General features: G+C 36.2%; 1 protein-coding gene and 1 long non-coding RNA gene across 3 annotated transcripts in view; one reads left to right on the forward strand and one right to left on the reverse strand.

The window, feature by feature from the left end:
• On the reverse strand, window positions 1-20,289 carry Gnpda2 (glucosamine-6-phosphate deaminase 2). Of its 2 annotated transcripts, none has more exons than XM_021626941.2 (7): window positions 20,163-20,289; window positions 17,750-17,912; window positions 14,263-14,364; window positions 12,700-12,882; window positions 7,525-7,703; window positions 5,478-5,652; window positions 1-821 (listed from the first exon to the last, which is right to left on the reverse strand). In XM_021626941.2, exons 2-7 carry the CDS (start codon window positions 17,871-17,873, stop codon window positions 760-762), a joined length of 825 nt encoding a protein of 274 aa, XP_021482616.1. In that variant the 5' UTR covers window positions 17,874-17,912; window positions 20,163-20,289; the 3' UTR covers window positions 1-759. The 2 variants fall into 2 exon arrangements, with proteins under 2 accessions (XP_021482616.1, XP_021482615.1); XM_021626940.2 differs by having other exon boundaries at window positions 6-821; window positions 7,525-7,709.
• The window catches only part of LOC132653166 (uncharacterized), an 18,889-nt gene continuing 18,026 nt past the window's right edge, over window positions 20,283-21,145 (forward strand). Inside the window, exon 1 of the long non-coding RNA XR_009590904.1 lies at window positions 20,283-20,386. This is a non-coding gene — a long non-coding RNA (uncharacterized LOC132653166). The remainder of the gene's footprint in view (window positions 20,387-21,145) is intronic.

Genomic DNA, 21,145 nt, shown 5'->3' on the forward strand with positions numbered 1-21,145 from the left:
CTTAATATTCCTTTAGATATATATGATTTATAAAATTTAACAACAATCAGAAAATGTTCTTCAAAAGGAGTATCTTAAATTTGTAGCTAGGTATAAAGCTCATAATTGCCAATATACTTATTTATTAAAGGCATTAGCCCAGGTCTTTAAATAAAAATAAGCATATCTGTAAAAAAGTACGACGTAAGAAGAAGGTGCATAGAAGCATGCACTTACACATACTTTCTGAAAGGATGTAAACTAATTTGGGATACTGTCATCTCTTCAGATTTCCTCGATTAATGAATAGCAGGGCTTCTGATATCCAGATGCTACTGCAGAAAGATGACTAAGGCAACTACAGGCAAAAAGCATGTGTGTGATGCACAAAAAAATGTACATTCCAAGAGTGAAGGCTGGTAATGAAAGCAGTAGGATACTGAAGGGGGCTGGAGTGTCTTATAAATCATATGTCAAAGAGATTGTTAAACCGATACCTGATATGCAGACTCTCTTAAATGCAGATACTTTACTGCTAGGCTGTTTTTATAGGTAGCTAAATAGCTCCTATACTTTATAACAGCCAACCAATTTTGGGATCTGATTACTTCTAGGCCCCAGAATAAAGCAGGCACATTCTAAATATGGAATGTTTGACACACTGTTCTTTTTCTTTATAAATTAGTCTTCATATTTCCCCATTTTTATCATATTGCATAAGCTAAAAATTCATCTAGTAAGAAAAGGTTCTTTTTCCAAGCAGAATTTTGCTTCCGTCTTTTAGTTTCCATCTTTCATACTGTATAGCGGATCCACAAGTTTATTGTGCACATGCATTAAACCTTAAAGAAAGAAAAGCACAATTCTAGTTGTAGTTTTGTTAATTTTGAACCTTAACTTAAGAAAAGATTTATAAGGCACAATATTTCATTCTTATATGATTACAAGGTCTTCTGAAACTAAGAAATATGACTGATAAATTATCCGTGCAGATGTATAACAGAACATATACTTCGGAGACCCAATGCACCTTCAGTTTTTGTCTTGAGCATTAGAAGGGTAGGCTGGTGAATTTGGATATGATTGGTTAATACCTTTGTATAGAAGCCTATATTTCGATTTTATGGTCATTGCTCTAGCTGGTGATAATAAGGGACACTGACTATCTTAATACGATAGCTGTCTTCTAAAGTATTACCCTATGGGTTTGCATGTGCTAACATGTTTATGAATATGTGTATGAGTGCCAAAAATTGTCAAGTGTCTCCCCTTTTCACTGTAACTCACTGTTAAGAGGTTTCTCACTGAATAAAGAGATCATAAACTGGGAGGAATTGGCTGGTCTGCAAGTTCCAGAAATCACTGTGTCTGACTTGCAGCCATAGGATAAAACGCTTTGCCTTTTAGATTTTTGAGGGATCTATGAGTTCCTTATTAATATAAAGCTGGCTCTTTTCCAACTGAGCCACGTCCCCAGAGTCTATATAAACTTTGAAATGTGTAGTTACAAAACTGGTTTATTACAAGCTTACCCATAGCATACTGAGGAAGCTTATCAAAACAACACAGACATCTGTTTTAAATGATTTGGGATGGAAACTTAAGATTCTAAATCTAAGTAGACTTTAGTAACTATTTTATAATTCGTATGTATGTTTTAGAGTGGAAATTTTCTAATGGGTATGTATGCTTGTGAATCATATGTTAAAGCTTCTTTTCTAATTGCATGTGTTAGTTAAGTACCAAGTATCTTTTTAAAAGAGCTTACATGATTGTCTTTGACAGAATCAATAAACTAAGTAAAAACTGTATAGTTTGAAAGTCAAAGAAATCAGTTAAATTTTCCCGATCAAAAAAGCTGTAGGGAAGCTATTTACTTTCTTCAGAAAACTGGGTATTGAATTTGGGAGAAAAGTGTTAGAAATGCACGTTCCTTGTTAAGGAGGCCTCAGAAAGCCCTCTAAAATCCACATAGTGAAGAAGATCATGTCCAGAGGACTGACAAAGAGCAATGGGAAGTGTTTCAATAAGAGAAAAATACTAAGAGGCATCTTAAAATCAAGGAAGGAAAAAGCATTCCATTCTCTAGAGCAACTGAAAATGAGAAGGCTGAGTTCCTTCTCAGCTCCCTTCAAGTCAGCACCTCAAACATCACAAAGCCCAAGACTAGAGGGGGCATCAAAGGTAAAGGACTTTCAAGCCATGGGATTTACCTGTATCATTTTAAAGAGGATCTGATTGGCCTGCTCTTTGATCACCTCGCCCTGAGGGGGGAGCAGCCTTACCAGGCCACAGAAGAGGACAATGCAGCCACTTTTGATGAGAACTAATAGACTAAGATCAGAAAGGAGAGGAGAACCTCCCCTATCAGTGGACTTGGGGAGGGGCATGCATGCAGAAAGGGGAGGGTGGGGTTGGGAGGGGAGGAGGGAGGGGCTTATGGGGGGATACAAAATGAATAAAGTGTAATTAATAAAAAAATTAAAAAAGTTAAAAAAAAAAGAGGATCTAGACTAGTGGTTTTCAACCCTCCTAATGCTTCAGCCCTTTAAAACAGTTTCTCATGTTGTGGTGACCCCCAACCATAAAATTACTTCTGTTGCTGCTTCATAACTGTAATTTTGCTAATGTTATCAAACCTAATGTAAATAATTTTGGAGATGCTGGTTTGACAAAGGGGTCATGACCCACATGTTGAGAACCACTGAAACAGACAGTGTTCTACTTGATACAGACTTATCATTTGCTAACAACATTAAAGCTTTAAAATATACATAGAATATTAAGATAAGTAGTAAAGTTGTTTAAAATTATATACTGTATGTAACTTACTAATCAGAAAACTTGCTTCCTAACAAAATTTTTTTATGAAGTTTTACTAATATTTGACTATTAGGCCAGGTAAAAGCTGACTATTTTAAGAAGTGTAAATAATTGGTAAGTAATAAAGAAAAATAAGAAAATACCTCTTCTGATAAAAATGTACTGGTTCCCTGATATTTCTTGTAGAGATGCTTCAATGATACAGGTTCTAAATACCAGTTTTTAACAAAGCGTCTTATGAGTTGGACTTCATCTGAATTCTACCTCTGTGACATTACTCGGGTAAAGCAATAGAACAAAGCTTATTTAAATGACAACAGTGTTCTGAAAGTACACTAGTACAGAAACTTAAGTTCCATTTAAAAAAAAAAACAGCTTGTGTGAATTACATAAATTCTTAAACATTCAAATTTATCTTTTGAGAGATAATTAGTGGATAAGTTTCCTTTTACTAACAACTATTACTGTTAGACATCTAATTAACCTAAATCTTTAGAATTTAAAAGATTTCTGTGACCAAAAGAAAGGGCATTTCAAATATTATGGATAATTGCACAGATTATTCTACATAAATTATTCTGGGTAGATTTTATCACATCAGTGTTCTGATGTGACACTGGGGAAAAATGAACATATGTCTAATATGTAAAACTATATTTGAAATAAGGACATAATGTGGCTTGCTCTTTGTGACTGGCAAAGTGGCTTTGTCTTTTCTTAAAAGCAAGGTAAAGACAGCTCAAGGCATGGTATAACTGTGAGAATTAAGTAGTTCAATAAGGAAGATGTGTTTACAATTCTTATTAAAACAAATTATGAAAAAACTTATAAAAACTGAGGTGTAATATATTTATAGCTTGTTATAAACTATTAATTTAAATGGTAAAAAGGAGAAAATAATTTCCAGGAAATATTTAAGTAAACCGTGAAAGGTACTTATCTATATATCTTCATTAAAATGTTTTTTCATAAATATTTAGTGAAAGGAGCAATAGAACATGTAGATGCAAACACAAAAGCACATACACAGTATGGTCGAACTGTGCTGTAACTACAGGATTATTTTCAGTGCTTACTCGGCTTCAACCTATGTATATCACCTTTAAGAGCTTTCTCATGTACAGACATTTACATGAACTGTAACTTACTGATTTCCTCTAAGTCGAGTTATAGTGTTTATCTATTTCCTAAAATAAATGATACATGATAAAAGCATATTTTAAGGTCACTAAGAAAAAAAAACACAGATAAGCAAGATGACACTCATTTTAAGACATATCCCATCCCAATTTAAGTCAAGTCTTAGCGTCAATAAAACACAACAACACTGTTCACCTTTCCTTCAACAGTGATACTTGTGAAATAGAAGTTCAATTTGTCATCACATTTTCTACACTTGCTAATCAATGTTACAATAAAAATGTACATTCATCCATGTCCCAATATTATAACATATACTCTACATATTGTAAAGCACTGACTTCTAATTAATGATGCCCAACAAATCTGCTCTAAACAAGGACCTCTTTCTATAGTTATGCTTTTGAGCTTCAATATAGAGCTCACTCATAACCATGAAACGGTACGCTTAATCTAAATGCTCTTTGAAGCCTCCTGAAGCATTCATTATGTCAAAGTTAGTTTTTTTCTATAAAAAGCTTGGTAAAAAACAAGGAAATTATGAAATTTGCAGGCAAGTGGATGGAACCAGAAAAAAAATCATTCTGAATGAGGTAACACAGACCCAGAAAGACACACATAGTATGGACTCACTTATAAGTGGATTTTAGTCACATATTACAGGATAGACACACCACAATGCACAGACCCCAAGAAGATAAGCCCAGTGGGTATCTTACTCTTCATGTAGGCCCCACTAGTTAGGGGAGTGGGGGATATTTCTGACATGGAGTATGTTGCCTGCTTTTTTGGTCACTTCCCTCTAATAGGACTTTCCTACCAGGCCACAGGGGAGGAAGAGGAATTCAGTCCTCATGTGAATAGATGAGCTGGGGTGTTTAGGTAGGGGGCTCCCTATTCTGAGGAATAGAGGAAATGGGATGCAGGACGGAGGGTAGGAATGGAAGGAGAGGAGGGAGGGTCCTATGACCAAGATGTAAACTGAATTAATAAAAAAATTCTGGTTAATATAAAAAAAAACCTACAGGAAAAAGAAATATCAATATGCAGAAGTGTAAGCAAAAAACTGCTGCTTTGCTATTTATTTCAAATATTTTCAATTGTACCCACTGTAATATCAACTTTAGCATACTGGAGTGTATTCGTCTGACATTAGGAAGTTTAGCGGGTGATGCCTTTTAACCATGGATTTGGTACAGTTAGAAAGATGAGGTAAAACTCAAACCAAATGTCACACACACACACACACATACACAAAAGATCCAGAAAGAACACTTACTTTAATTAAAGAGTTATTTAATCTTGTATGTTTAATATGAACTAAAATACTTCAATAATTTTTGAATTTCAAAGAAAAAGATGTCATGAAATGCCTGAAAACTTATCTGAGAAGTTTTACTCCTTGAAAAACCTGGTTATTGTGTTAGCACAATGCCAGTTTTCAGTAGGCCATACTGTAAGTTTAAAGGCCACAGTCATTAAGTTTTGTTATCCACTTCAAGCATCTCATATAAACACTAAAAATCAATGCTCACCTTTAAAGTATTTCACAGTCTTAACTCTTAATTCTAAGGTAGCATCTTCGTCACAAACAAAAATCGTGCGGGGATGCTGCTGGAAAGCTGATACAGTCCACATGTGATTGACCCCTTCTTCAATTGCTTTGTACAGCGCAAATGCCTTGTGTGCACCTGTTATGAGGATCATTACCTGCAGAGTTAAGAGCATCACTTGTTAGCAGTGAGCAGGAAGCTCTAGATAACATGTAAGTGAGGGCCAGACCTAACATGTTAGGGCTGGTGTGTAAAATACATGCCTGGGAAAGTAAAAAGAGGGCTTCCTTGTTTAAAAAAATAAAGTTATGTGGTTGTATTTCTTCCTTGAGTGTACATAATCTGGGCTCACACCCCGAATCTCTCCAGTGCAGCTAAGAAATATGCCTTACATTAGAAAAGCAAGTGCTCTAAAACAACAGCAACTTGAAAGATACCTAGAAAAGCCCGAACTTCGCTTCAGTTAATGGGTATGATCATCTTTAAAGCTGTTCCAAACACAAACTGAGCAAAGGGTGTGAGCTCTCCTGAAACACAAGCACTCTAGTTGAAGCAGAAGAGTGAGATACTCTGGGAAATTACAGAAACTGCAAATTGCAAGTTCCTGATTTTAAATTCCTAAGCACTATAATTCAAGAAATAATTCAAGAAACATGCAAGTGTGTGTCAGAAGGGTTCTTAGAATCTTTCAGCTATCAATTCCTTCAACAACCATAAACTATAAAGGGTTTCATTTTGACATTTTCATAAATGCACTTAATTCATTCATTAATTATTTCCACTTTATTTTTTTAGTTTTTTGAGACAAGGTTTATTTGTGTAGCCTTGGAACCATGCTGGCCTCAAACTTACAGAGATAAGCCAGCCTCTGCCCCCCAAGTGCTGGGATTAAAGGTGAGTGCCACCTTATTTCCACTCTTGACTTCCCTTCCTTATCCACTCCCCATAACTGATCCTCTTCCTCTTCCCAAAGAGTGTTCCTTCCTTAAATCTTGATCATATGAGAACAAATATGAATTATTATCTTTCTGAATTTGGATTATTTTGCTTATTTGTTCTCACTACAATTATTAAAAATTAAGATGATTGTTCTAAAATATTTAAAATAATGTTATATTTATGTATGCATATTTTATGACTAATTGAAAGTATAGGAAATGAAAGATGAATGAATCAAGATATTTATAAAATCATAATTCAAATTGATTTTCATTGTGAAACTAAATCTTAACTAAAGCTGAATGAATCACCCTCATTAAAACTGTCTTTTAAAAAAATTAAGTAGTTTTGATATAAGGCAAACAAAAAAATTAATGGATTTATTAATTAATTTTCCTTGCTGGACATTATTAGCCAGAGTACTAGTTCAAGAATGAAATATTTGTTTTAGAAACAACCAAAATGAAATGTGTATGTGTGTATACATGCCCAAGTATACACATTACTGGCTGACTTGCATCTTTAATAATTCGCTATATTTGGAGCTTTGTTGCATTAGCATGACAGCAGTCTCACAGGAAGTCCTTAGAAGGCAGCTGAATTTCTGCAATGCTTAAGGTATTAACCAGCCTTTTACTTTTTTGTGTGTGCACAGCCATCAGCTCTCTCCTTCCCACATGTAGCCCTCAGGGACTGAGCCGTGGGAATCCGGTGTGGCCAGCCCTCCTAGTGTAGTCACCAAGCACTTTACACTACTCAACCCCGTGTGCTCCAAAACTGTGTGACATTAGCTCTGTACTATTGTGCCACCTGCCTGTTCACAAGACTATGCAAATGACAGAAAACACCCAATTACTAAGATTTTAGGACCTCAAGCTGTGAAGCATGCATGGGCAGTGAAGCAGCAGCTGAATGAGGGGCTCCTGGAGCCTGGTTTATAACTGCAGACTGACATTTAGTTGATTCTTAACAAGTCAGTGAGTTACTCACTGAAAACTAAGCATTTTTACTGAAAATCAGAGGAATCTACAATATTTAACACCATAATTACTCAACATCAAAGAAAAAACGATCAAAGAACATTTCTTACCTCCCTAGCATCCATCACTGTCCCCACACCAACAGTTAGAGCCATTGTTGGCACTTTTGATAAGTCTCCATCAAAATATTTAGCATTTGCCAAAATGGTGTCCATTGCTAGAGTCTTTAATCTTGTTCTTGATACTAAACTGGATCCTGGTTCATTGAAAGCAATATGACCATCTGGACCTATTCCTTTCAAAACAGATACACATACTCATATAAACATGAAATAAACAAGATTTCCAACATATGGTAAGCATATTTTCTCAAATTTCAATATAGTGATAAAGACAAAAAATAAACATAAACCTACTTACCTTATTTTAGAGCTGAATTCCTAATATTAGATTGAAATATTTGTTTCTATATTTCATTTAGTATTTCCATATGTGCTGTAAACACAGCATGAAATGCCATAAAGTTCTAACAATAGCAGGGAAGCATCACATTTATATAACACTATAGGTTTACAAAGTGTTTTTTACAACAGATAATATCTGATAATTTTGTGGCTACTTTCCTCCTTGCCACTTTTTTACTAAAAAGAAACTGATATGGAAGAAAAAGAATCAGGACCACAGCTTAGTAAACCCCAAGACATACTCATACCTTAGCTTTCCGACTAATAAATGCCTTCGGTCTTTTATACTCACTTTGCTTTGTTTCATTGCAGTTTGGGTGAGACAGTTAACTACTGTGCCCTTTAAATTTCATTTCCTCATAAAATAATATATTTTTGCATAATATAATACATAAGATACCAGAGTTTTATTTTTCAAGCTTTTTGATTTTTCACTGCAATCTAATACACACACACACACACACACATACCTAAAATAAAATAAAGAAAAAAAAAACAAAACAAAATGCATGAAATTACACTTAGGCTTACTGGGAGTCATGCAAGATCTTTTCTGTTAAACTCCATTTCTTTAATAGTGCAAGAAGGTAATGCTGGATGTTACCAGCTGTCCAGATTTCAGGACATACAGGTATCAACCACAGTGGCCTACACACACCTGCTATATTCTAAGATGGCTTCTAAAATATAGAAAAGAACACAGTATTTCTTATTTGAAGATAATCGGAGGTAATTACCTTCATAAAGTCAATAACCTTTAAAAATCAGACTTTATATACATTTATCCTAGTTGTCAAATTTACAGCAACTTCATTAAAAAAACTAAACCCACCAATTCTCTAAGTAACTAAAATACCTTTTACATTTATACTCAACATGTTTACTTTAAGGAGACAACAGGTTTATCTAATACTTGCCATATAACTAAGTTCTTCAAGCCACAGTAAAATATAGCAAGCTATACTGTAGTTTTGAAGGGTTAAGAAAAATGAACACTCTATGAAGCAAAATGTTCTAAAGCACAACAATCTAGCAATAATTAATGTGGGGATGTACATTTTTAAGGAGGACTTATATTGAAGGATTGTTCCCACTCCTAAGTAAAGAGCTGTTTCTCATATGTTACTTATATTTAAACATTTTTCTCTTTGTTTTCCAAAGTATTGTTTTACTCCAAGGTATGCAAATGTACCATACAAACACACATGCTTACGAGACATACTTTCTCTCTCTCCATGCACACAGAAGCAAGGTAATAGCTAGGAATGTAAAAACTTCAGAAAACAAATCTGAGGTCTCCTAAAACCCATGTTAATGTTCTTAATGGCAAACTGTGTCACTTAGAGCATATGGCTGACAAGATTCTGATCAAGGGTGCTGACAGAGAAGGAACACTGCATTTGCTTTCTGTCACAGTACAATGACAGATTGTGACTTCTGATAATGCTCTGTGTTCAGCTAATTCTTTGGCCTTCACATCTAAATTAGGATATCAGCATCATCTCAAGACCTCACTGGTCTAATTATGTTATGTGTTTTTCCTTTGTTCCTGTGTGTAGTTTGTCAACTTCCTTTGAGTTAAGCCTTTTGCGTGTCTTTAACTACTACTCAGAACAATATACTATACACATGAGACATTCAATAAATCACAGCTGAATGAATTACTGCATGTTACTTCTGTTTGTTGGCTCAGCAGTTTCTCCCAGCTACACACGTTTCTGCTCCACACGTCACTGCAGGTAGCAGGGGTGGGGGTGTGTGGTGATGTGGGGATCTCAAAGGTAATTCTTTATCTTACTGAGTGAGAGGGGAACAGAAAAGGACTCCAAGCTGAAACGATACAAATTACTGTCTAGAGCTAATCTTTACCAGGTGAATACAAACAAAGGAAACACAGACAAGGTACTACATGACAGCTGCTGCTTAATGAACCACTGCTCTGGGAGCTGAGGCTCTTTGGTTCTTTCCAAACAATCAGGGTTTGACCCTTCCCTACGTTTTGTGAATACTGAATCATTCCAAGTAACTACTAGTTAGTTCCCTTCCACTAGTTATCCCGCTATTGTCAAACCAAGACTTCAACAATTTAAATTGTATATAAACAAAATATATATTTCATATAAACAAAATATCAAAATTTTTAAAAGTTATTACAGTTAAGTTTTATCTACAAAATTCCATGGTAGTGTATCTTACTGGTGGGTCCTCCTTAGAAACTCAAGATATACCTTACCTCTCTCAACATTTCTGCCATCAGAGGATAAATGAAAGCTCTCAAAGTATGTTTCCTCTGTTCCCATTTCTACCAAGGGAAGGGAACCCATGCTCTATCTAATCCCCTGGGGCAAGCAGCAGCAAATTTATACTCTTAGGCTCTTCTAGTCCTAGTCCAATTTACAATGAAGGGGAAAAACAATACTGGCTTCAAGCCCAACCTGCAATCTCTATTCCAACTTTACCTTTAATAAAGCTGATATTTTGATCCCATTTGGCACAGTTCTTAGTGTTTTTATTAACCAAACCCTGGAACAAAAGAAGGGTAAGTGGTAAGATCCAGATACCAAGCCTCATCTTTAAAATTCCAAATACCTAGATCAAGAAATGCGAAGAATCAAATGAGAGTCTTTCATGAACAAGCACATGCTCAACAAACATTACCCCAACTGGACAGCAAAGTGTATGCTAACTCCTCTCTCCAAGCACAGAAATCACATTCTCTAAATGGTACATATAAGATGTCAGGCCCTGGATCATCAGACTCCAGTGAAAGTATTAATGAAAGAGGTAAAGAATTTTCTTAAAAATGTTTTCTGTTTTGGAGGTAGTAAAGAGATAACTGACTATAGGAAGCTGAAGATAAAGATGGTTAAAAAACCAAAGTGACAGTAAGAGTCAGAGATATGTATAATTATAACCAGTGTTCCATTTACTTAGAAGGGAGAGGCAGTGTTTGTCTCAAGGTATCATCAGACCAAAAACATAAGTGAAAAAAAAAAAAGTGACCTAGAGCAAAGGGAAATGATGAGCTTCCACCAGAAATATTGGATAAGAGAGTTGCAGCCCCAGAAAACCTACTACAACCTGATTGCTTCCTACAAGGTAGACAAGAACATGAGACTCTTCATAAGGTATTCCCGTACCCAGTACATTGTTTTTCCTTGCATTGAATCTGTAAGGGATTTGTCACATGGTCTCTTCTGTAAAGTCAACAGATTAACAGGGAAAATAAATGTCTACAAATGAAAAGATTTTTCAAACACCCATTTTAACCATTAATCTCTAACAGGTAGCATGTGTGTTCAATATAACAGTAAATCAGTGACAACATTTCTTGGAAAAATAAAACTGTTTGGGAAAAGTAATTTTATTTGATATGGAAATCACCAGAGTCCGTTCATACATTTCCAAACATCTAGTATCTCAGCCTTAGTACTGGCAGATTAAAAAAAAAAAGAAGGTAATTATTTCAAAACGGAACCATATTTACAAAGAACATGAAAGTGCTCTATAGGATTACTAAAGTGATATTAGCAAGATCTATTTAAAAATGGTTGACATTCTATTAAAAATGAGAAATAGTAAACATATATTCTTGCTTGGACAAATAGCAATTCTATCTATACAAGAAAATGAGCAGTATTGGCTCTGCTACATAGATAAAAATTTCCTCAGTAGAGAGTTAGTTCAGTCTCACTTGACCATCCATACAGATAATTCAGTAAGAACCACGAAGGTCAGTGGAGTAAGGGACAACTACACTAGTCTCTGCAGCTCATGGCAGACAGCAATAAAGGCATCTTAAGCATGTCATAATACACTGAATTTTCACAAATGTTGAGAAAGTGAGACTTAACCCTGTCTTACACACGATCTATTTACAGTGAACTTCAGTAAACTTAGCAGGCATACACAGATTGAAGACGCAAATACAGCTCTTACTGTAAAACCCACCAGCATCCAAACACCTCAATCGTACTCAGCCACTTCAACCTGAATCCACCTCAGTATAACCCTGGTGCATACAGTTCTGGGAATTTTCTCATGAATCAGGTATAAACATATACAGGTAGTTTAGAGCACTAGGTATTAGTTGACTACTAAAGACTTGCATAAAATGGTTTTGGCTTTAGTGTAGTTGATTTATATTTTTTTCTCATGGCAACAGCTTTCTCAAGCTGTTTTGTGTTGGTAATAGAGATCCATAGCTATTACAAAGGAACATACTCCTATTTTCATCATTTTTATACACACACATATAAATACATAATTTTAATTTAACATTCATTCCTTTTGGAATTTATTAAGGCATTTATAGAAATTAACTCCTCTAAAAACTGGTGATAAAAAGTCTTACATCATTCTTAACTGATTTGAATGATTTTAGCATAACTGAATTTATTTGACAGAAATCTATCCATTTCTCATATACTCAATTCTAACCTGTTAAGTAGCCCATGCTAGAGTGAAATAATAAAACATAGGTTTTCACCCATAACAATGAGCCAGCAGCACATTTTCAGGATGTGGTAACGTGTCGACCCTATTAGGTAATCGGAAAAGTTTAACAGGGATGGTGACCTATTTCTCAAGGCATAATTTAAACAATGTTTTAACTGTTACAATTTTAACTTTACTTTTACTCTATCTGAACTTTTTAAGTGAAAATAAAGTAAAAATTGTAATCTTCCTATTTCTCTAGTTGAATATTAACAGTAACACGTGTTCTTTGCATTATGCAATGGTGACATTTTTGTTTTTTTTTTTAAGCATTACTTCAAATATTAGCAGACATACGATTCATGACAATGTCTTCGTCCATACCTCCAACAAAAAGATCTATTCCTCCAGCTTCTTTTATTTTCTCCTCAAATGCGTCACACTCTGCCTGCAAATCTGCAGCGTTGCCATCCAGGATGTGGGCATTGTTAGGATCTATATCGATATGCTTAAAGAAGTTATTCCACATATAAGAATGATAGCTTTCAGGATGACTTCTTGGAAGTCCTAAATATGAAGGGAAGAGTAAAATAGTAACTATTTCCAAAAAATTTTCTATACTACATTAAATTTTAAAATGTTTGGCATAAAACATGTTTAATATATACATGTCACTTTACATATCTAAAGTAACAATTAATTTGTAAACACACATGAAAATATTATCATTCTCATGTTATAGACAAGCACATGAAATCCTGAACTTTCCCCCAAATCTTAATGCTGACTAAGGGTTTGAGATACAAACAATGGAACATGCACACAAAAACTTGTTATCCAATAGTACTGAGCTCTGTATTTTTAATAGGGTGTTTTGTTTTGTTTTGTTTTGAGATTACAACACAGTAAGTGTATACACATAGACGTGTGTGTCTGTGTGTACATTCATATATTCCTAAAAGAAGTTGCTTTGTCCATGTAGAATCTTATTCGAATGTATTTGTTTTCAGGGCTGGCCATTTGGTATTGATTAACTAGTTGGTATGTCCTTCCCTGTGGAATACTATTTCTCCCATTCTCAGAGTTCCTTAATTGCCTTTAGTTCTATGTCTAGGGTTGAAGCCTCTTGAGATTCCACTTTCCACATTAGCATATACATTCTTGACATTTTTGTTAATGTCATGTTTAGGCAGACAGGCTGGTGAGACATCAGGGGTGTAAGCTACACCCATGATTTATATATTTTTAAAGAATTTACTGTTGGCCACATTCCTCTTGTACTCATCCTACATGTATGCAAAGTATGTTGAATCATAATAGTTATTTGGCTCTAATTTATACAGACACTGAAAATGTATTCTGATATTTATGCTTTAACAAAGATTTTCCAAGCTCCAAAATCCTTCCAGTTAATAAAGTTAACAAATTACACAAATCTTGTGGGTGTTAACACAAATAACACTTAATTTGAAAACAAAAGCTATATGAACTACATTTACATATGTATCACTTAATTTTCTATACTTTTAATTATACCTTAAGGAAAGTAGAGAAGCAGCAGCAGAAGGGGAGGAGGAGAAGGAAGAGGGAAAAAAGGTGAGGGGCACCGCGGGGGGGGGGCGGGGAGAGGCTAAGAGGAAAAGGGGAAGAAGGGTAAAGTGACAGAGGGATAGAAAGACAGAGGGACAGAGGGCACAGAGGCAGAGAATATGGATACAAATGGCTTATAAATGGACTGATGCTCAAAGTTAAATCCTAGGTAAATAGCAGAATGGATGCATATTTTCAGATTTGATTCCATTATACTATGCTATAATTTCACCACAAAGCAGTACACAAATCTAGAAATTTCTAAAGGTATACAATATTCAAAATATAATACAGTATATATAATATAGAAAATATAATATTGAACATATTCAAATACCATATTGAAATACATCTTACCTACATATTCATCCATATTAAAAGTCTTCACATATTTAAATGAAAGGTTTCCATTCTTGTGGTACTCAATTAATTTTTTATAACATCCTAAAGGTGTACTCCCTAAAAGAGATAAAGTATCCATTTTCTGAAATAAATTGAAATCTATTTAAAATACTTAAGATTTTATCCATAACATTCTACATCTCAAAATAGGCAAGCAACTTAAATACAGATTTAAAGTTCATGGTAGGCTGAGGTAGTTTCTTTCCATGATGCCTGGAAATTTCATTAAGCCATAATTTGGTTAGTGAAGGTGGAAACTCATCAACAAAAATAGAAGTTGTAAGGCTATTCTGAACACTTCTCAGTATTTGTAATTGCCTTTCCAAATTATAAGAATAAAATCTTTTAGCGTATAGGCCCTGAGTGAAAAGAAAAATGACTACCATACTTATTGAAAACATTTTGAGTTGTAGCATGAGTGAGACAGAGACAGGACAAGAGAGGAAATCTTTGCAACTTGTTTTTCTTTCTTGTTTATCTTCAACATGTTTCCCTTAAAAGGCTTAGGTGAGGTTACACCTTTAACACAGAGAGGACTTCTAGGAAATCCTCAGAGCAAACATACCATGTTTTTACAGGGTGATTATTTTATTTTACATGTTCTACAAAATTACTTGTTAATTTAGCAAGCAATTTTTTTTGTTTGTTTCATGATGTGACACAATAAAAAGTTTACCAGCTTATGAAGGGCCTCCCACTTATGTTTACTAAATTCGTTTTATATTTTTCATTATAACCCCAAGAATAAAGGCCCCTTATCAACATTTGACCTGACCCTTTCAGTCCTGGATGAAATGGATTTCTAATCCACACATTATAACAAAACAAAAACAAAACCACCACAGAAATATTTTGTGGAGGAGTGGCTAGGCTTAGGCAGCATTTAGATTAAAAAGCAATCTCTCCACAAAACAACAAAGGGGGTTGGGGACTTCAGGAGTAGTAAAATGCCTCTCACTTGAGGAGACAAAACAAGTGGCTATTAATAATAAATACCATATAGGTGAAGAGAACAGATGAATAACAGATTTTAAGACTAAGCATATGTTAACTTACAGGTATTTACTACTCATAAGTTATGGATAAACAGATGGGTAACTACGCTTCTCTTTTTTCATTTCTAGTAGCACATGAATCTTCCACTATTACACAGCCAGGACTCCCTGGATTTAAGGCTTTCTGATTTTGTTCAAGTGAGAAGTTGCCATAATGGTAGTGATAAAGAACACATTCACTTTCTGACAGTTAAGAAAGAAAAAAAATGAAAGACGATAAAAGTGAACTTGTTACAGATATTTCATTTTATTATTTGCTGTGTGATGGTCACTTAACTACATATACAATGCATAACAGGTACCTCCTTTGGTTCAAAGATTGTTAGGGCTTTTTGTGTTGAGAACATACAAGACAGATACCAATTCTAAAACTATAATATAAAGAAAAACAACCTCAGAGAATTCCAGGGTATGGCGATGAAGCAAAAAGACTACAAACTTGCTTTCCAAAAAAAGAATCATCTCTTAGATCATTTCAACTGAGTCATGAATGGCTGAAGTCCTGACAACCATACAGTGATTTGTAAGACAAACAAGAGATAAGGATAAAAAAGGTCCAAGGATAACATCTATGTGTCCAGCACATGGTTACATACTATGCAGGCGTTTCCACACATTACCTTGTGTAAATCTCAAATCTTGGAAAACTGGCAGTCTCTTTCTTACTGGAAATATAAGAACTGGGTTGAAAAAAATGAATAAATTTGCTAAATATCAAATGGCAATGAGGCCAGAGATTCAAAACCGGGTTAATTTCAAAACATGTACAGGTGTGACAGGGCAGTGATATGAGTGAAAAGATAGTAAGCCAGAAAGTTCAGGCTTAACCTCTGAACCACAAGCAGTCCAATTTAATTCAGGGTAGGGGAATGGAGAAAATAAGGTTCCCAGGCAGGACAACAAAATGCAGATCTTTTAAAAAAGAATCACTTAAAAATATACACATGCCCAAAAATTGTGCTCAGTGGAGAGTAACTTATGTACAGGATGTTGTCTTTAACCTCAGACATGCATGTTCCAGATTCGGAAGCAGTGCAGGAAGGGAAAGGAACAATCAGCAGGGGCAGTGCTCAACACCGATGATGCATGAAAGTCCAGCAAAGGTTCCTCAGCTCGCCCTTGACACATGAACTAGTTGTAAATTTAAACACATAAGAGACATGGCTAGCACTCACTGCTAACACTCAGTACTTTGAAGCCTCTTCGTCCCCAACTCAGATTATTATTTCTGAGTCATATTTAAGACAAAATGATCGACATAGGTAGCCTGAGAATAAGCCATTCGTAGTGTACAGAGGTGCAGAGGGTGCCTTAACCATCTAAGCCTACGTGAGGGCACCGATGTGAATGTGTGGTATCAATATGCCTGGCTCACAAAAATACCCCTTAGTCACGCTCAGCTAAGACGTTCTGTCCTAGACAAAACGACAGAAAACAAAATAGCCAACCAAATCATCCAGAAAAATATAGTTCATAAAAATCACCAAAGTAAAATGAATCATGACTATAGATTTTTATATTCTTAGAATGTAGGTGGGGACAATCAGGAGAAAACAGTTTACACAGAACACTCATGAGGGCCTAGAGTTACATAGCATTTACTGCATTTAAGAGATCTGCACATACTCCATTTTAGCTGAGTGTTAAAACAGTATTTAAACTATTATAATTATTACTATTTTATCGTTGGTGCATTTAAAGAGCTCAAGATATGTGGAATGAACACATTGCTGACATTAAAATTCAGTTCTGAGACTAGGTCTAATGCTTTTAAATAAAGAACAAAAGTTACCAATATGAAAGTACCAAAAGCACAAGTGTTACTACCTAAGAGTTTTTAAAAGGCAACTCTTAATAGAAAACCAAAGCCAACAGAACATGTAATTGGTATTTGAGTTTATTTCTGTGAAGAACAAGAACTTTTACAATTTTCACATAAGAAATGTGTATAACAGAAAAACAAAAATTAAAAGCCTAAAATATAAGAACTCATAAATTAAAGTAACATGAAATCTCTAAGTAGCAGTGCACAATTTCATCATCACCTGTTAGTGATAAAGGAGCTAAGCTAATGAAAGCTAAGTAATGAGAGTGAAGTAATGAAAGCAGTGCCCTAGAAACTCAAGAGTACAGAAACTCAAAGGTACAGAAGTAGTTTGATCATTTAATTTAGGATACTTTTTGAAATTTCAATTTTTGGAGTAGTGGGTAAAACAGACTTTTAACAAACAGAATCAATATGTAGATACTGCAATCGACTGCATATAATTCTGGCTTTATGTTCAGAGCTATAGAAAATAATAAAAAAGTATTTTGCTAAGAAAAGCCCTATTACTTCTACAATCTTATATAAAGTAAGTTAATAAAACAGGAAGCATGGTTTATACCTGTTGGTAAGCCCAGTGTAAAGTATCTGCCCTGTCCAGGTTTAAACTTAATGATCCGGTTGCAGATGTACTTGGCTGCCCATTCACTGGCCAGCTCATAGTTATCAAGGATTACAAGCCTCATTGTTGGTGATGCACAGCTCCTAGCACAAGCGGTTCACACCTGTGAAAAGTCCATTGCAGAGTGCTTCAGGCATATTTCAGACTCCAGAGGATCATATACTGACTTCTAAAATGGACAGTACTTAAAGAGGACATGCACATATTAAAATACAATCCATACTTATGAAATAGCAGTAACAGCATTCTCTTCTGTCAAACAGACACTGAGCTTCTGGCAGTGGGCTAGGTCACTTAGATGCATATATTAATCCGCCTAACAATCTTGTGAAGTAAATTAGTTTCAGAGAAGAAAATGGACTCACACAATTTGCCTGTGGTCATGCAGGTAAGTGACACAGCAGAATTCAAATTTCAAAGAAGACATCATTTTACACTATATCCAAGTATAATATATACTCTTACCAAAGCACCCATCCCTGAAGAAAGGAAGCAGCATGCAGTAACTACTGGAATGACCTAGCACTTTTGAATTACTTACCAAAATCCAGAACTGTCCCTAAAAATACCCTTATGATTAGATTTCCTCTGTTAAATTGTTTAAATTCCACCAGGGATAATTTGCATTATCACTGGTTATACACCATTGAGATACTCAAAGTACACACTTACACACACACACACACACACACACACACACACACACTCACATACACGAAGCCAAGATGCTGAGAAAGGGTTTTAATAACAGCATACTTGAGTGAAAGCGCTGGCTTCTTGGAGAAAAATTCTTCACAAAAATATAAATTTAGTTCCAAAGTGCTTAGTCTTTTTTTTAACTTTATAAAAGTAATATAAAAACAAAAACTTGTAACATGTTCTATAGCTGATAGCCACAATTCCAAGATTTAAATTTCTACTTTACAGTCAACACCAACCATCACTTCACACATAATACTTAGTCAAATGTTTAAGCTAACAAAAACATGACAAACACATAGAAACTCCATGATATTCTTAAGAACACGACTTAGAATTATAAAACAACAAAAAGTATGATCACTATAATCTGGAATTCTAAGACAATAATAAAGGAAAAACGGCGTTTATATAAGAATCACAATGTTTTTAAAACGCTGTCTTCACTTAGGTATATCGATAATTTAACATCAAAGGTAACTTCATAGTTTATACCAAAACCCCAAATAACTGCTGGCTGTCACAGCCATCAAAAGATATAAATTTACTTCTACTGTGCTTACTCAGCAACAACAAAAAGAAAAAGGAACTTTAAGAAGAGGCATTAGATCTTCCCAGTGTTCTGGTTGTTTCTCAGGCCCTGGTTATAACCCTGGTTATACCAGGGTTCACTCTGTTAAACACTATGTCTGACTCTACAGATACAAATTTGAAGCGAAGGACCCTGCTGCTAAAGGGTATTTGATTAACTTAATACTCTCTGAATTTGCGATTATTCTCAATTTTCGATATAGAATCTATGACTCGAATACTCCAAACGAGTTACAATACCACTAAGTTGTGAAGAAAACTATACTTAAAACTACGCGTATCTGACACAAATACCCACGTTTCAAATGTGTGGAATCACTAATAATACTGGCTCAAAGACTCTGTCAAACATTACCTGCGATACTCAGACTTGAGCTAAAATGAGACAAGTTTAGAGCAAGCCATTCAGACCAAAAGCTTGTGGTTTTTACTCCTAGCAGAGTTCACCCCCCAAATTCCTCACTGACTCCCGCTCACTCAAAATAAATTCTTCTCTGCTTTTATTCAGCTGTTGGATACGGTCTTTTTCCAGGTTTTTTAGTCATCAGAAAACGAAAACTGTCGATGCTCTGTGACTTCTTGATCAGAGAGCCTGAAAAACGCCGATGTGGCTCTAAGGGCTTCCTGCAGGTGCTGATTCATTTGGGCAGGGCATCCACTCCCCAAGAAAAGTGGCTGAACTCGAGTCCCTGAATTCTCCACGGGGTGGGAACTTCCTCACGGTGGTTTAACGACTGGGCCAGCACCCTCAGCCTTGCAGCACCCCGCCCTGGACGTGAGCAGGTGCGATGCCCCAGAGCCGCACTCGTCCAGGCTGCCCGCGCAGGGAGGGACTGCTCCGGGACGGGGCGGTCCTGCCCTAGCAGCGGGGGGCAGCGTGAGGACCCGGAGCGGGCAGGGCTGGAAACCGCCGGCGACCCGCCTGAGGACGAGCGCACGCCGGGCTCAGGGGCGCCCGGCGGGGACACCCCAGCCGCGCCGGACTCTGCACCCTGCCCAGGGGCTCGGCGACCACGAGCCCAGTCCACTCCCCGCATCCGAGATGTGTTCTCCCTAAACTCACCCGCCGACCCACAGCCTCCTCCGACGCCCGAAGAGCGGGAACTAACACACCCTGCAACCCGCCAGCGACTCCAGCCAGTGAGGCTCGATGAAGCCTGAGAACCCGGATGCAAACACGAGCACAGGAAGGGACCCAGGAGGACCCTGCGCATGCGCGCTGCCTAGGGAGGCGCTGGAAGGAGTGGGTTCCTCCTACCTGTGGCAGGACCACCCTTCCAACAGGAGGTAGGGGCTTGTTGGGCAGTATTCAGTTCTTGGGGCATCCACCAGCCACTGCTGTTTTTACTTAAGTCTTCCAGAGATTGAATTGTGGTAGATTCTTTGCAGACCTGTAATGCCTAGGAATGATAATGTGAATTCGATCTCTTTACCCCACTTATTGAACATTTACTTTTCTCAACAGAATACAGTAGCTCTCAACCGAAAGGGAATAAGAAAGTTTATTCAGGAATCAATCAGGGATGGCTATGGCTAAGGGGCTAGAATCCAGTTAGCCTAAATACTGTGTTTCAATGAGGCAACAGTTTCATGTTGTTTTTTGTTGTTGTTTGTTTGTTTTGGTTTTTTTTTTTGTAAGAAAACAAAACTAAAATCATAACCCAATGTGATTTTCAAATACATCGGTGAAAGCATCAGATAGAAACTTACAAAAAAATGATAAAGCTTTCCTATATACTTCGGATCCTGCCTGGTGACGTCCCTAGCATCTAAGATTCTATCCATTTGTTCCAAGAACATTTCCCTACCAGTCACAGGATGTTAGGTCACACACAAGATAGGCAATAACTGGTTGTATAAAGTGTTGAGACATTCTAAGATAATTCGTCTCTGGACCGGCAATATTTCAGCTTCCCACAACGACTGGGTTATAGTCAGCTCAGAAGGTTAAAATAGATACAGTGCTCTTTTCTGAGAACTTAATTCATGCTTTGCCACCATGACTACTTTGAATCCTAAGATCCCCATCAAAGTTAGGTTTGCAGA

Source organism: Meriones unguiculatus, chromosome 3 (genome assembly GCF_030254825.1).
Source record: "Meriones unguiculatus strain TT.TT164.6M chromosome 3, Bangor_MerUng_6.1, whole genome shotgun sequence".
NCBI lineage: Eukaryota > Metazoa > Chordata > Mammalia > Rodentia > Muridae > Meriones > Meriones unguiculatus.

What these genes read in the sequence shown, in the direction of transcription:
- Gnpda2 (XM_021626940.2), bottom strand. Translation starts at nt 17,873, where the DNA reads ATGAGGCTTGTAATCCTTGATAACTATGAGCTGGCCAGTGAATGGGCA. An exon ending in AATAGATCTTTTTGTTGGAG is followed by an intron (nt 7,710 to 12,699) that starts GTATGGACGAAG and finishes CTGTTTTGAAAG; the next exon opens with GAATAGGTCCAGATGGTCAT. An exon ending in GACTGTGAAATACTTTAAAG is followed by an intron (nt 822 to 5,477) that starts GTGAGCATTGAT and finishes TCTTTCTTTAAG; the next exon opens with GTTTAATGCATGTGCACAAT.